The sequence below is a fragment of the Salmo trutta genome, chromosome 32 (assembly GCF_901001165.1).
Source record: "Salmo trutta chromosome 32, fSalTru1.1, whole genome shotgun sequence".
Taxonomy (NCBI): domain Eukaryota; kingdom Metazoa; phylum Chordata; class Actinopteri; order Salmoniformes; family Salmonidae; genus Salmo; species Salmo trutta.
This window is the reverse complement of record NC_042988.1, coordinates 15,340,275-15,357,120: the sequence shown is the minus strand read 5'-3', so window position 1 is coordinate 15,357,120 and position 16,846 is coordinate 15,340,275. Positions and strand designations below refer to the sequence as shown.

General features: G+C 43.1%; 1 protein-coding gene across 2 annotated transcripts in view; it reads right to left on the bottom strand.

Annotated features, from left to right (window-relative positions):
* LOC115171197 (myoferlin-like) overlaps positions 1-16,846 on the bottom strand; it is a 65,466-nt gene that overhangs the window by 12,041 nt on the left and 36,579 nt on the right. For both annotated transcript variants that reach the window (XM_029727779.1, XM_029727780.1), the window contains 18 exons: positions 15,933-16,047; positions 14,951-15,053; positions 14,521-14,660; positions 13,855-14,019; positions 12,412-12,496; positions 11,913-11,990; positions 11,418-11,599; positions 10,620-10,778; positions 9,269-9,370; positions 8,921-9,082; positions 7,620-7,782; positions 7,373-7,443; positions 7,109-7,123; positions 6,876-6,974; positions 5,230-5,358; positions 4,773-4,928; positions 4,430-4,521; positions 3,964-4,134 (listed from right to left, as the gene is read on the bottom strand). In XM_029727779.1, coding sequence (XP_029583639.1) covers positions 3,964-4,134; positions 4,430-4,521; positions 4,773-4,928; positions 5,230-5,358; positions 6,876-6,974; positions 7,109-7,123; positions 7,373-7,443; positions 7,620-7,782; positions 8,921-9,082; positions 9,269-9,370; positions 10,620-10,778; positions 11,418-11,599; positions 11,913-11,990; positions 12,412-12,496; positions 13,855-14,019; positions 14,521-14,660; positions 14,951-15,053; positions 15,933-16,047 — 2,187 coding nt within the window. The remainder of the gene's footprint in view (positions 1-3,963; positions 4,135-4,429; positions 4,522-4,772; positions 4,929-5,229; positions 5,359-6,875; positions 6,975-7,108; positions 7,124-7,372; positions 7,444-7,619; positions 7,783-8,920; positions 9,083-9,268; positions 9,371-10,619; positions 10,779-11,417; positions 11,600-11,912; positions 11,991-12,411; positions 12,497-13,854; positions 14,020-14,520; positions 14,661-14,950; positions 15,054-15,932; positions 16,048-16,846) is intronic.

Below are 16,846 nucleotides of genomic sequence, written 5' to 3'. Positions count from 1 at the left end.
GCGGAGTTGCAATCTACTGCAAAGATCTACAATTCTCTCACCGTTGCTGCTTGTTAGAGACCCCCTTCAGCCCCCAGCTGTGCCCTGGACACCATATGTGAATTGATTGCCCCCCATCTATCTTCAGAGTTCGTACTGTTAGGTGACCTAAACTGGGACATGCTTAACACCCCGGCCGTCCTACAATCTAAGCTAGATGCCCTCAATCTCACACAAATTATCAAGGAACCTAGCAGGTACAACCCTAAATCCATAACCATGGGCACCCTCTTAGATATCATCCTGACCAACTTGCCCTCTAAATACACCTCTGCTGTCTTCAACCAGGATCTCAGAAATCATTGCCTCATTGCCTGCGTGCATAATGGGTCCGCGGTCAAACGACCACCCCTCATCACTGTCAAAAGCTTCCTAAAACACTTCAGAGAGCAGGCCTTCCTAATCGACCTGGCCCAGGTATCATGGAAGGATATTGACCTCATCCCGTCAGTAGAGGATGCCTGGTTGCTCTTTAAAAGTGCTTTCCTCACCGTCTTAAATAAGCATGCCCCATTCAAAAAATGTAGACACTTGAACAGATATAGCCTGTGGTTCACCCCAGACCAGCACAAAAACATCCTGTGGCGTTCTGCATTAGCATCGAATAGCCCCCGCGATATGCAACTTTTCAGGGAAGTCAGGAACCAATATACACAGTCAGTTCGGAAAGCTAAGGATAGCTTTTTCAAACAGAAATTTGCATCCTGTAGCACTAATTCCAAAATGTTTTGGGACACTGTAAAGTCCATGGAGAATAAAAGCACCTCCTCCCAGCTGCCCACTGCACTGAGGATAGGAAACATTGTCACCACCGATAAATCTACGATAATCGATCATTTCAATCATTATTTTTCTATGGCTGGCCACGCTTTCCTCCTGACTACCCCTACCCCAGCCAACATCTCAGCACCCCCTGCAGCAACTTGCCCAAGCCCCCCCCCCCCCCCCCGCTTCTTCTTCACCCAAATCCAGACAGCTGATGTTCTGAAAGAGCTGCAAAATATGGATCCCTAAAAATAAGCTGGGTTAGACAATCTGGACCCTCTCTTCCTGAAATTATCCACCGAAATTGTTGCAACCCCTAGCCTATTCAACCTCTCTTTCGTATCGTCTGAGATCCCCAAAGATTGGAAAGCTGCCGCTGTCATCCCCCTCCTCAAAAGGGGAGACACTCTAGACACAAACTGTTATAGAACTATATCCATCCTGCCCTGCCTTTCTAAAATCTTCGAAAGCCAAGTTAACAAACAGATCACCGACCATTTCAAATCCCACCATACCTTCTCCACTATGCAACCTGGTTTCCGAGCTGGTCATGGGTGCACCTCAGCCACGCTCAAGGTCCTAAACGATATCATAACCGCCATCGATAAGACTGTCTTCATCGACCTGGCCAAGGCTTTTGACTCTGTCAGTCACTGCATTCTTATTGGCAGACTCAATAGTCTTGGCTTCTCAAATGACTGCCTCGCCTGGTTCACCAACTACTTCTCAGATAGAGTTCAGTGTGTCAAATCGGAGGGCCTGTTGTCTGGACCTCTGGCAGTCTCTATGGGGGTGCCACAGGGTTCAATTCTCGGGCCGACTCTTTTCTCTGTATAAATCAATGATGTTGCTCTTGCTGCTGGTGATTCTCTGATCCACCTCAACGCAGATGACACCATTCTGTATACATCTGGCCCTTTGGATACTGTGCGAACAAACCTCCAAACGAGCTTCAATGCCATACAACACTCCTTCCGAGGCCTCCAACTTCTTTTAAATGCAAGTAAAACTAAGTGCAAGCTCTTCAACCGATCACTGCACGCACCCGCCTGCCCGAGTAGCATCACTACTCTGGACGGTTTTTACTTAGAATATGTGGACAACTACAAATACCTAGGTGTCTGGTTAGACTGTAATCTCTCCTTCCAGACTCACATTAAGCATCTCCAATCCAAAATTAAATCTAGAATCGGCTTCCTATTTCGCAACAAAGCCTCCTTCACTCATGCTGCCAAACATACCCTCGTAAAACTGACTATCCTACCGATCCTTGACTTCGGCGATGTCATTTACAAAATAGCCTACAACACTTCTCAGCAAACTGGATGTAGTCTATCACAGTGCCATCCATTTTGTCACCAAAGCCCCATATACTACCCACCACTGCGACCTGTATGCTCTCGTTGGCTGGCCCTCACTACATATTCAGCGCCAAACCAACTGGCTCCAGGTCATCTATAAGTCTATGCTAGGTAAAGCCCCACCTTACCTCAGGTCACTGATCACCATAGCAACACCCACCCTTAGCACACACACCAGCAGGTATATTTCACTGGTCATCCCCAAAGCCAACACTTTCTTTGGCTGCCTTTCCTTCCAGTTCTCTGCTGCCAATGACTGGAACGAATTGCAAAAATCACTGAAGCTGGAGTCTTGTATCTCCCTCTCTAACTTTAAGCATCAGCTGTCAGAGCAGCTTATCAATCTCTGTACCTGTACACAGCCAATCTGTAAATAGCACACCCAACTACCTCGTCCCCATATTGTTATTTATCCTCTTGCTCTTTTGCACCCCAGTATCTCTACTTGCACATCAACATCTGCACATCTATCACGCCAGTGTTAATGCTAAATTGTAATTATTTTGCCACTATGGCCTATTTATTGCCTTACCTCCCTAGTCTTCTACATTTGCACACACTGTACATATTTTTCTATTGTGTTATTGACTGTACGTTTGTTCATGTGTAACTCTGTGTTGTTGTTTTTGTCGCACTGCTTTGGTTTATCTTGGCCAGGTCATAGTTGTAAATGAGAACTTGTTCTCAACTGGCCTACCTGGTTAAATAAAGCCTCAAAAGTCCTCAACTGGCAGCTTCATGAAATAGTACCCGCAAAACACCAGTCTCAACATCAACAGTGAAGAGGCGACTCCGGGATGCTGGCCTTCTAGGCAGAGTTGCAAAGAAAAAGCCATATCTCAGACTGGCCAACAAAAAGAAAAGATTAAGATGGGCAAAAGAACAAGACACTGGACAGAGGAACTCAGCCTAGAAGGCCAGCATCCCGGAGTCACCTCTTCACTGTTGACGTTGAGACTGGTGTTTTGCGAGTACTATTTAATGAAGCTGCCAACTAGACACTCTAATGTACTTGTCCTCTTGGCCTCCCACTCCTCTTTCTATTCTGGTTAGAGCCAGTTTGTTCTGTGAAGGGAGTAGTACACAGCATTGTACGAGATCTTCAGTTTCTTGGCAATTTCTCGCATGGAATAAACTTCATTTCTCAAAACAAGAATAGACTGACGAGTTTCAGAAAAAAGTTTTGTTTCTGGCCATGTTGAGCCTGTAATCGAACCCACAAATGCTGCTGCTCCAGATACTCAACTAGTCTAAAGAAGGCCAGTTTTATTGCTGCTATAATCAGCACAACAGTTTTCAGCTGTGCTACCATAATTGCAAAATTGATCAATTAATTGCATAATTGATCAATTAGCCTTTTAAAATTATAAACTTAGATTAGCTAACACAACGTGCCATTGGAACACAGGAGTGATGGTTGCTGATAATGGGCCTCTGTACGCCTATGTAGATATTCCTTTAAAAATCTGCCGTTTGCAGCTACAATATTAATTTACAACATTAACAATGTCTACACTGTATTTCTGATCAATTTGATGTTATTTTAATTGTCAAAAAATTAGCTTTTCTTTAAAAAAAAGGACATTTCTAAGCGACCCCAAACTTTTTAACAGTAGTGTATGTCTGCTCCTCTGTGTTGTTCCCTGTAGTAGCATTGTCTGTCGTGTCGTGTTTATGGCCAGACGCTGTTCTTGTTCCATTACATCGGTATTAAATGGTTCACTCCCTGTACCTGCTTCTCATCTACTGCGTTGGGCGTTACAGATAGACACATGGACACATGCACATACACACTCACATGCAGTAGGACTGCGGCAGGCCGCAGTAGGCGCCGAAGCGAGAGAGGAGTCTGTTCTCCAGGTCAATGACCGTCTCTCCCACTTTCTCATCTCGGCTGAGCAAGTCATAGTCATACACGGCTATCTTCAGGTCTTTGTCTTGAGGGAGGAAACAGGACAGCTCAAACATCCTGACACAGGAGGAAGAGATGAGGTTAACTTGGTCAGATGCACTTATGTGTGCATTGTTGATTTCACTTGGCTGAAACAACTTTATACATTTCAAAATAACTCATCCATCCATCCATTCATCCATTAATTAATTAATTATTTAATTCAACAGTTTCAGTGGCATTTTGACAGTTTTCTGTAAGTGAAGGTTTTAGTTAAAACTACTACTGTAGGCCGTCATTGTAAAATAATAATTTGTTCTTAACTGACTAGCCTAGTTAAATAAAGGTTAAATAAAAAATTTAAAAAATTAACCTGCCAAACTCTGGATTGAGGGTGTTTGGTTTGTAGTCATCCCTGTCATCTTTTGTTTTCTTCCCCAAAGAGATCTTGATGTAAGGGTCACACTAAAAAGCAAAAACAAACACAATTGTTAAAATATGGTATGTGTTAGCGTGGGAAACGGCTATATAAGTCATGTATTTTAATGAGAACTGTTGGTTGGTGAGGGGATGGGCAGACTTATGTAAATGCACTGCAAAAATGCTCAGCTGAAAGTTGAAATTAATCCAGCTTTTGACATACGCCTGATCCAGGATCGCGTTGGAAGTGTTCTCAGTGTGTAGAGTCTGTTAGACTGTGTTTGGCGTCCACTCACCATGCCGTTGTTGTCTTTAGGCTGCAGGTCCATGCATCGCACCACATAGATCCTGACCAGGCACTCCTGCAACCCGCTCTCAGGCAGCTCTCTGAACTGGCGTGGCGGGGCTGGCATCTCTGGGTCATCAGATAGGGGGTACACCCGGAACGAGCCCTACAGGACAGGAGACACCAGCAGGGTCAGGGGTCAAAAGTCAGGCTATGTGTCAATACTTAGACTGGGTTCACATATAAAGTGGAGAAAATAAGGACATTTTATCATTGGTTCTACGTAATGTTGTTTTCCCCCCCACCAGCTAGCTGTATGTGCAGGGCTTTAAAAGGCCCCCAGTCCATGTCTCCTTGTTATTGAAAACAGGCTCTGGACAGAACTCCCTTGAAAATATATCTTAACAGGATGACATGTACACATGAAGGATCATACATTCCTGAAAGAAAAAGAGGTATGTGATCACCTTGAACTCTCCGACCACTGAAGGGTCGTCGTCCTCATCCTCAGTCTTCCCCCGCTGCAGTCGGAACGTTTTACAGAAATCTGTCAGCCCTCGGAAATCTGGGACCTCCTCCAGCTCCCCTTCATATACCTGGGAAAACACACACATCACACTGTTATACACATGAGGACACATACCTTAATATGTTGATGACAAACACACATCACACAACCTGAAACACCTTAAGACACACACAGAGACACAGAAACACACACATCAAAATGATTGGCTCCCTCAATAAAGATGACCAAAAAAGACAGTATAAAATAAATAATACAAACACTGAGCTATATTGTTATTTATTCTAATACAATTGCTCAGGGAAAGAGACTTTGTTAAACAAGTAATAACAAAAAATCTAAAAAAGATTATTATTGGCACCCGTTTTCAATACTCCAGCACCCTCCCCTTGCAAGGATAACTGACACTTTTTTTCTAAAATGTTTTATAACATTGGAGAACATATTGGGATAGATCTTAGACCATTCCTCCAAACAGAATCTTTCCAGATCCTTGATATCCTTCCTCTACGCTTATGGACTGCCCTCTTCATGTCAAACCACAGGTTTTCAATGGGTTCAAGTCCAGAGACTGAGATGGCCATTGCAAGATGATGATTTTGTGGCCAAAGAGCTCTATTTTTATGTCATCTGACCATAGCACCAGTTCCAATCCAAGTGCCAATGCCTTTTAGCAAAATCCAGGCTGTGCTGTGGTCAGATGACATGAAAATAAAGCTCTTTGGCCATGTACACCAGTGGTGGATTTGGCGTCAAAAGAAGGATGCATACGCAGAAAAGAACCTTATAGCTACTGTAAAATATGGTGGTGGATCTTTGATGTTATGAGGCTATTTTGCTTCCACTGGTCCTGGGACCCTTGTTAAGATCAACGGCATCATGAACTTTACCAAGTACCTGAACATTTTAGCCAAAAACCTGGTTTCCTCTCCCAGGAGGGTGAAATTTGGCTTCAAACAAATCTTCTAGCAAGACAATAACCCAAGCACACATCAAAATCCACAAAGAAATGGTTAATTGACCACAAAAATCAACATTTTGCAATGGCCATCTCAGTCTCCAGATTTGAACGCCATTGAAAACCTGTTGTTTGAATTGAAGAGGGCAGTCCATAAGCGAAGGATATCAAGGATCTGGAAATATTCTGTATGGCGGAATGGTCTAACGTCTATTAACAAAATCTCTTTCTCTGAACAATTAAATTAATATAAAATAATATAATTTACCATTTTCTTTGAGCATACACAATATAGCTCAGTATTTGTATTATGAATTTTATACAGTCTTTATTGCTCATCTTTATCAAGGGTGCCAATAATTTGGGACCTGACTGTATGTACAACCCTGATACACCTGAGACGATACACACAATTCACACCATCATGCATATAAGAAAACACACATTTCTCACAGCATCACCATTATACTGGTTGTCGTGTAAAACCCAGGTGGGTGTTAAATATTGATGGGAAAAGTCCTATGAACAGTCCTTGTGACCATTGTAAGACAAAAGAGATAAAAAAAAACCCAGGTAAACTCAAACCATTCAGTCATGGACACAGAAGTGGTAGAACGTTCTTACTGTACCTTTAGGGTGTCATATCCTTTTTTGAGGTACGGCCCACACTTCTCGTGCTCTCCCACAGATGCATAGAACTTACTCCACCAGTCAACTGCCTCCTCCTCCTGCAAAACAGGCAGACTCAAATAAGCCTCAATAACAGCACACTTTGACTCTGTCAGAAGTGTACAAGCCATCAAATCCTTGATTCTTTCCATCCTTGATAATATGTATTCATAAAAGAAAGGAAAAATCTCACCTTCTCTTTGTGGAGCTAAGAAAAAAAAAACAGAATAAAAACATCAGAATGTGTAACAACACCACACATTTTTGCTAGCCTGATCCCAGATCTGTTTGTACCATCTTGTCAACTCTGTCACTCATTGTCATGCCAAGCTATTTTTACAATACAGCAGAAACAGCCTGACACCCAGGCTACAGTGCTGGTACATTTCTGATATAACAACACAACACTAAGACAAGCTCATACTGTAAAGTCCTTTATGAGTTTTACAGTAGCTACCTCAGTATTAAGGATGGGGCTATCCTCCATGTTAATGATGATGTCTCCTTGAGTTGCTGCCATCATGGCCACTAATACAACAATACACAACAGAAAAGAAGGGGGGGTAGTAAATAGATGAGGGGGGTCCAGCACTTCAGCAATGTTGCATGTGGGTGTGTGTGTGTGTGTATCTGTGTGCGCATTCGTGCATACGTTCATGCGTATTTGCGTGCGTGCATACGTGGTTCTGTTTGTATGTGTGTACCTTTGGAAGACATGGCCACCTCAGCATTGGTGACGTAAGGGTCACAGCGGAACTCCTCCAGGGAGAGGGTACACTGGCCCACAATGGGCTTCCTGCCGAACGGCCGGTGGTCCATCACCTTCAGAACGATGGGAGGGGTGTACATCTCCTCTTTGGGTAGGAGCTGGGGGGAGGGGGTGGGTAGGGTTAACCTGGCTCAGACAACTCACAGTGTTACCAGTGATACAGAAACTACATTATACATATTAGACATTTAACAGACGCTCTTAGCGACTTACAATTAGTTCATAAACTGTAGGATCAAATCGAAGACAATCAATTCAACAGAAAGCATAATATCAATCAGCTTATTTAATGCAGAGACATTTAAACTGGTTTATCTTAATGGTTGTCAAACATTTCAACCTAAGTAATTATTTATTGGGATGTAAAATGCATCAATAATTGGGGTCCTTAAAGCTGGAATCTGTAGTGCTGATACTTCCACGTCCGTTTCAGATATTACAACAAAGACGTTATTTCAAACAACGAATGCTGTTTATTTGGTTCTGACATCATTGCAGGAATGATAGAACATCAGAGTACGTACTAGAATTATTTATTTTTTTACCATGATGATGGATGCTCATCTCCTTCGCAAATTTTGACGTTGCAACTTGCCAAAAGGTTGCTGGATCGAATCCCCGAGCTGACAAGGTAAAAATCTGTCATTCTGCCCGTGAGCAAGGCAGTTAATCCACTGTTCCCCGAGCGCCGAAGACGTGGATGTCAATTAAGGCTGCCCTCCGCACCTCTCTGATTCAGAGGGTTTGGATTAAATGCGGAAGACACATTTCAGTTGAATGCATTAAATTGTACAACTGACTAGGTATCCCCCTTTCCCTTTCCTATCTAAAGGGAAATTGCTCAGTTCTGCCTCCAGGACAGTAAAAGTCAACCTGCGGTGCGACCAGTGACGCCTTTCGTGGATTTTAGCTTTAAGGATTAGCCAAGTCCCAGATCTATTTGATTGGTCTTGCCAGCTCCTATGGTCATTGTCAATGTCAAACACAAACATATCTGAAACTAAACAAGTTAAGTATCACCTTGGATACAAATCTACAGTACGCATCCATTTTATGGTGTACAGTGAAAATACAGGTAAATACCACTCAAATATAGTACATTAATGTCACGTTCATTCAGTCACTTTGTTTACGTCGAGAGCATTTGTCTTTTCTTTCCAGTCCCTGATATTAATAGTATATCTCATAGAGAGAACTGTTATACAGTACACTGAGTTTGAAGGGAAGTTGCAGTACCACTTTAAAGAAGAGGACAGATCCGGGGAAGTTGGGGTTCTTCTTGATGTTCTTGATGACGGCAGTCTGGACGACCTCCCCCCCACACTCCACCATGAGACTGGGAGAGGTGACTGTGGCCAACTGGTAGGTCTTCATGTTCCTCAGACCCCAGGCTAAGATCTAGGACACAACACACACACACACACACACACACGTGAGAAAGAGAAACACAGAGGAGAATGTGTATGTGTCTTCATGTGTGTGAATGTGTGTTTGCGTGTGTGTGTGTGTTGTGTGAGTTCATGCATGCACAAGCGTGTATGTGAGTGTGTGTTTGATGGTGTTGCAGACTGCCTGAGGCCTCACCTCGATGGCGGTAAGCTGTACGACAGGCCTGATTCCCTGGGGAACCATGTAGAGTGTGGCTCCTCGTCTGGGGGGCACCAGGGGCAAGTCACTCTCATTGGCCTAAAAGTAATACACATCAATCAATCAATTAAAAGTATTTTATATCGTGATGTTCACAAAAAGTGCTCTACAGTAACTCGACCTGGACTGGAGTTGGTGGAAGTTGCACCAACCACTGACACACAGTCAGATATTTTCCACCCACCTGGCGCTTGAGGTTAGGTGTAGAGCAATCTGATCCTAGATCTGTGGTTAGGAGCTACTTTCACCTTAAAAACACTGCAACACGGGGCACTACCTAGCTAGCATATTTGTTTTATTATGGTTCTCTGAACGTTTCTCTGGCAGGTTTTCTAAACTTTCAGAGAATAGAAATTCTAGGTTATTTGAAGACAATTAAATAACGTTCTGAGACTTTTAATAAAACTGCTAGCTTAGTTTGGGTTAACTGTTTTGAACTCCAAGCACAGACAGGACACATGAACATGAATTTGCTTAGGCATTAATCATGCAAACACATTTATTTTTTATTGTGGCACAGCGTCAGTGAGATGCAAACCTATGAGCTTCTGTTGTCTATCCATGGAATTAGCTCACTGCACCACCAGGTTGGAGCTAGCATGCCATATTTTTTTTAAACTCATACAAAGCTGTTAATTTTAGTCTATTCAAACAGACCCCATTTCAAAGGAAACAAGTACTCATTAAGAGCAGGTGTGGCCAATTAGTGGGCGCAGCCAACAAACCTTAACACACTTAACAAGACAGAGGATAGAGAGAGTTTTGTTGATGCTGAGAAGAACAGAATGTATATGTTTTTAACATACATTCTAAAAACGTTATGTGCACGTTACAAAATAAGTTTTCTTAACGTTCTCGGAACAATTTGAGAACATAACTTTAAATAGAACCATGAGGAAACCTGTAGGAAAAGTTATTCTGAAGTACTGAAATTCCCACAGAAGAATGTTGTTTCTTAACGTTCTCGGAACAATTTGAGAACATTCCCAATGTCAAACAAATTGGAGAATGTTCCTAGAACATTACCAGCATTTTAATTGAATGTAACCATCTTTGAACTTTTAGGAAATGTTCTGTTAAAGTAATGAAATACCAAGAAAATAACGTTTTTTGTCAGGTTCCTCAAATGTGCTGAGAATGTTCCAAAGCCAAGTAACTATCCTGCACCATTCCCAGAAAGTTGCGGGAAGGTTGTATGCAAAATAACCATAGGACCACAAAGCTTTCACCAAGCTCTAAGAAACATACGGTTCTCAGAACATTATGTGCTAGCTGGGTAGTACTTTACCTTCTCTTTCAGCAATAGTTCGGCAGCCACCAGCATCTCTCCTGCGTTGCGGCCTTTCTTGGTGACGGGGAACCACAGCAGTTTGGGGGAGACCACCGTGCCGAGGTTCAGCTTCACCACAGGGGGACACATACAGCGACCCATGGCCTCGTCTTTACCCTGTGAGTCGGACACAGCACAGGGATATGTAGCATCTACATTTACATTTTAGTACATTTAGCAGACACTCTTTTTCAGAGCAACTTGCAATCAGTGCATTCAACTAAAGTAGGCAAAACAACCACATATCCAGATAATTTCAAGTAAAACCTTAAAAAATGACTAGCTAATAGTACAAGAGTAACAGTAAAGAAAAACACAAACAACAGTTATTTTGTTATTTTTTTGTCTCAAGGACAGTGCACTCATCCTAGATGCTTCCAACATACACGCTTAAACAAATAAGAATAACAGATAGCTAGACAAGTATCAACTGCTTGCACTAGTCAAAAACAATGGTACCGAAATTTTCTTGAACTTACAATATGACACTGTTGAAATAGACAGGGCTGGATGTGACTTATCAGGGCACAGGTGAATAAGTCCAGGTGAGCAGGCAGTGGATGGAAATTGACGGGTGTAATATATTGACCTGACTCGGACTCACAGGATTCATTGAAATGTACTTGGTGGTGGTTACACACATTGACCACATACATGTACATAAGTGTATCACATGTATGTACAGTGCTCGGCTGGTATTGCACCACTAAGTGTCACTAATACACTACAACTGGTAGGGTAGGATAGGGTACATACCACCTGGTCACTGTCATAGAGCTCCAGCACCACGTTGGGGGGGTTGTGTGCAATGGTCTGGGGGTCTCCATAGATCTCGATGTCATTAAAGATGAGGGTCTGGTCCCAGGTGGGGTTCAGAGTGGCCCTGATGACCTCCGTGGTCTTACTCACATGGAGGAAGGACACATGGGCGTAGGGATCTGAAGCAGGAGACCAGAGCACAGTCATTGTATTGATAAAACTGATTTAATCAGCTAGTGGTTGAATTACAGCTACTGTGAGGATCGGGTTACGCTTCCACCTCCACCTCTCTCTTTCCCCATGCAAGGCCAGTGGAAACAACCCAGTCTGTTCCCACTAGTATTGCTTAGATGTTTCAAAAGTGCTAGCCAGGAGATTGTGGACGGTGCTCAATAACTAGCTAACAAACAAATGGTTTGGATGTAACAACCCACTTGGTAAGTTGAAAAAAAGTGAGCTATCCATTTATCTACATTTTATGATGTTCCTCACCTGAGAAGCTGTCCCTGTCCATGGCGATGAGATTCCTGGCCTGATAGACATACACCCTCAGATGGTACATATACGACCCTGAAGAGAGAGCGATAGTGATTTAATGTAATCTGAAAAGTGTGGGCCCAGACTTCCTGAGAGGAGGAGCAGTGGAGGAATCTGAGGAGAAATCAACATTTAGGCTGCTGCCAGATAGAGATTCTCCATAAAAAACAACAACATTTGGCCCAGTGTTTTTTCAAGTGGAGTCATACCTTCACGAACAAAGGAGATGATGAATGTCTATCTGTCAACAAAAAAATGCTGATGTTGTCCATCTTGTTATGTATATGCAACTCGTATGCAAAATGTGGAAATTCTTTTACTTTTTTGATGGAAAAATCGGACCGTGACCAATGCTTATGTGTTTTTCATACTCTTTCATCTATCTCTGTATGGCCACAGCCTTAATCACTTAATCAGTGTTTGCAATCAGCTGGCATGGGTCAATGTTACTCACGGTCAAAGTTACAGGAAACGGTGGGTGTGTTGGCACCAAACAGTCTGGCTGCGTCCTTACTGGCCTTCTCATCAACATCTACCCCCTGTCGACAAAACACAGAGACTATGTTTACAAAGACACCCCCAGTCTGACCTTTTCCCACTAATTGGTCTTTTGACCAATCAGATCAGCTCTTTTGCCAATAAGTGGGAAAAAGATCAGAATTGGGCTGCCTGTGTAAACACAGCCAGAGAGACAGAGACCAGAACAGGACTAGCAATGCCTTCATTAGAGAGATGGGTAATTCTAGAGTGGTGAAAGTTGATAACTTTATTTTATAGTTATTACTTTATCATGATCATCCATTAGGAAAATATGTGCATTGATTACAAGCTCATCATGACATGACATCAGGACATAATAACACAACCAACACAACCATGGCCCAGTCCCCAAAAATAAACCCTAGACCCTACCCCCTAGACACATAGAAGATTTTAGATTATTGGACCCTGCTGGAGCTATAACGATATTGCTTAAATCTATCCAATCCTCTTGAATCTCCATAAGTGTCCAGGGACTAGGGGTTTGGGTTTGTTTCTGGATAGGGCCCATGATGGTACAGCAGCACAAATAGCACACCACCGTGAATAAATAAATGGGGCATGAGTCAACTCTGGTCTAATCTGTGCTTTTTGAGTGCGTTGCCAACCAGGATCACTGGGCAGGAAGGGGCAGATGGAGGAGAATAATGAGAGGATATTATAATCAAGATAACACACTAAAAGGCACTTGGCCAAATTCCATTTTATTATCATGGACTGGGTTTCCCAAAACCTTTTGATGGGTTCTGACCTTTAGATATGAAATACATGTGTTCATGTCACTGAGGGAGAGAGGGAATGTATAATGTTTACATTCTGTCGGGATATGTTATTGTTAGCCATCAGGGATCCTATGGGATGAGAAGAGACACAGTCTGTTACAAGTCAACATGACAGCCGGGAGGTGTGAGGAATTTGGGCAGAGGTCAGGTTAGATGAAGTGAGGAAGAACATATATCACTAATCTTCTGGAGAGCAACAGAGGTGTATTGGAGGTTCCGATGGGTAACGAGGGGCTCAGCATAGTAGAAATGATTAAATACCAGTGCTTGTGTGAATATGTTCCTTGTCTTATGCAGCTTTAATGAGCTTTAATAAGCATCTGTGAGTTTTTTACTCTGTTTATCTAGAACCTAACACTTTGTAACTAAAGTAGTACTTTATTTGTCTCCACAACCCAGTCACACAGCTGAGAGAGAGCAACAATTATAAAATTGATGATTGATAGTCAATCTTCTGTCCGTGAAAAAACAACATTTGTAAAATGAAGCACTTTTGATGTGTGGCATGAGAGTCTAGTTTAAGTCTAGCCTTCCCATGTAGTCAATTGTTTTTGAACTCAGAAGAAGTTACTGACCAGCGCCCCCTCCAGTCTGAAGATGGCTGACGCTCCTATCCCATCTGACGGAGCCATCTTGCGTCTCCAGCGGCGACGGCGGAATGTGTCAGACGAACGCTCCTTCCTGTGGAACTTCCAGCCAATCAAGGACGAGTATTCCCAGCCTTCGCCGGGATCCCGCCTCTGTAGAGTCAACGGAGAGGCAGTGGACAGTGTGTAAGAACTTGAACTTTAGCACTTGAAATTGACATACAGACACACACATGCTTCCACTCTACCCTGCACACTAAACATTTTCCTGCTCTCTTCTTCTATAACCTCTTCCTTCTCCTCCATCCTCCTTCCCCTTCCTTCTCCTCTTCCTCCTTTTCCTCTTCATTCTCTTCCTCCTTGCCCTCCTCTTCCTCTTCTATAACCTCTTCCTTCTCCTCCATCCTCCTTTCCCTTCTTCTCCTCCTCCTTCCCCTTTCCCTCCTCCCTCCTCCTTCCCCTCCTCTTCCTTCTCCTACCCGCCTCCTCTTCCTGCTCTTCCTCCCTTACCTCCTCATCTTCCTTCTCCTCCTTCCCCTCCCCCTCCTCTTCCTTCAACTCCTCCTCTTCCTTCTCCCTCCCCTTCCTCTTCCCTCCCCTTCCTCCTCCTCCTTCTCCTCCTCCCTCCGCTTCTCTTCTTCCCCCTCCGCTCACCTCAGGTGCTGCTTTAGTGTCTGCTATTTTCCTGCGTGGTCGTAAGAGTCTCTTCCTGCGGTGGATGTGGTACATCTTCTCTGCTGCTCCCCAGGACTTGGGCTTGTCATCGGGGGGAATGGTGACGCCATACTCCCAACCTGGTACACAACACACACAGTGACAAACGGTATACAGAGTCAGAGGACATTCAGCTTTATACTGTAGGTTATTGGTTATAATAGGTAAAGTCAAAATACAGTACAGAAGAGGTGTATCAATTAAATTGTATACAATACAGTGCCATATTGTTCTACATATGATAATGCAATCCTTAAACAATATTGATTGTTTGATTGAAACAAGTATACACCAGTACATTCTAAAATCAATTCCAGTGTTATCATCTGGGTTATGGATATGAAGGAGAATAATTCCAGTGCTTGTTTACCTTTCTCATCCACAGCCCTGTTGCTGTCGAAACTCCAGTCATCCCCCCACTTCCAGCCAGCAGGACACTCAATCTCCCCTGGACTCTGGCTCTTCTGCCCATTCTACACAGAGCTGTCAGTCAGTCACTTCCAACATTACACAATGGCTGTATATCAACATGTGACAATGACACCACATACAACATCAAAACAATACAGAGACACCGTTTATAAAAGTAGGGAAGTAGCACTTTATTTTCCCCTCTGGGTATTCTGTGTGGGAGGGATTGATTCACATTGGTTTCTAGTCTCCTTTCAAGTATTTAACTAAGCCTCTATATATATGGGATTCACTGAAACAAGCACGATTGTGGTAAAAGGTAGCTGTCTGTGTAAACTCCCCGACATCAAAACAATAAGCATCACAGTTTGAAAACATCAAGGCTACGCAGCTTAGCCTGAAATCCAGACCTGTTTTCATTCCTTGTACTCGGTGTTATATGCCTAACAGTCTGAACATTTGGCAATTTCAACGTTCAATATCCAGAATTTTAAGAACAACTATAAATACTGTTATTAAGAAACAACTTTTCTTTTATTTTTAGCTACAATTCCTGGCATGACAAGGAGAGACAAAAAGTGGAATGGTACCCAGGCTATATGCAGCTCTCAAGGGAAACATGACTTAAAACACGACAGTGAGTGATATGTGCATTAAATGAATCCATGGAAGAGCACCTGTCGCTACTTAGTCTAGTAGATCAAATTGCATAGGAAACAGACTAAATGGCTTCAGTTTCGTTGGCCTCTTTTCGTAAGAAAATAAGAAAAAGAGAACATAAAATTCCGTCCTAAAAAGATAATTAATGTGACACTGAGGGGTCAGCTTAACTTCTCAGTGTTACATATTTCTTCCCTCTTGTAGATATAGGGGTCTGAGTACAGGCGACAGGGTTGTCTCTAGCAATAGTGTGTGTGTCTGTGTGTGTTGCTCTGTCTCACCACGTCTGTGAAGGGGTCGGCAGCAGGCTTCCACTCCCCGCCAATGAAACGTGTCTCGTTCTGGTAGACCTCGTCTGTGAACTCTGTGTGCCCCGCGTCTGCTTCTGTTAGCAGGCTGAATCACACAGACACACACGTTTGTTTGACCATCCTTGTGGGGACCAAACAATTGATTCCCATTCAAAATCCTATTTTCCTTAACCCCTAACCCTAACCCCTAACCCTAACTTTAATCCAAACCCTAACCCTAACTCCTAAACCTAACCCTAATTGTAACCCTAAACCTAACCCATAAGCCTAAAATAGCCTTTTTCCTTGTGGGGACCGGCGAAATGTCCCCACTTGTCAATATGTTCCTGGTTTTACTATCCCTGTGAGGACTTCTGGTCCCCACAAAGATAGCAAAACGAAACACAGACATACACATCACAAATAGCGGGCTTGATCCCACTAACCCATCGAGTACTGGCAACTGGAACTTAGACCAGGAATGCTAACTTCTAGTGGAAAGAAGGTAGGATTACAGAACCACTGAAGAAATGTATTGAAAGAGGTCAAATCAACCAAATCAATGAGGTAACTGTGTCTGGGGAAAAGTCAAATCAACTAAATCAATGAGGTCTGGGGAAGTGTTTCTATAGGAGTACTATGAGGGGGCTGGTGTTGTGCACTGTTGTGCACTCCTGATTCAGAAGCAAACAATGAGGACTTAGGTGGAGTGGATGAGGTGGAAGTGGGACTATTGTGTACTGAGTACTATACTCAGTACTATGACTCCGTACTATAGAGACGGAAAGAGGATGATTCCCTAACCACAACCACAGACAATGCCAGACCAAGCTAGATTCGTGTGGGTGGGGTAGTCCAACTGAAATGTAAGCTACTGAAAACAAACAATGAAAACAGGAAGTTTC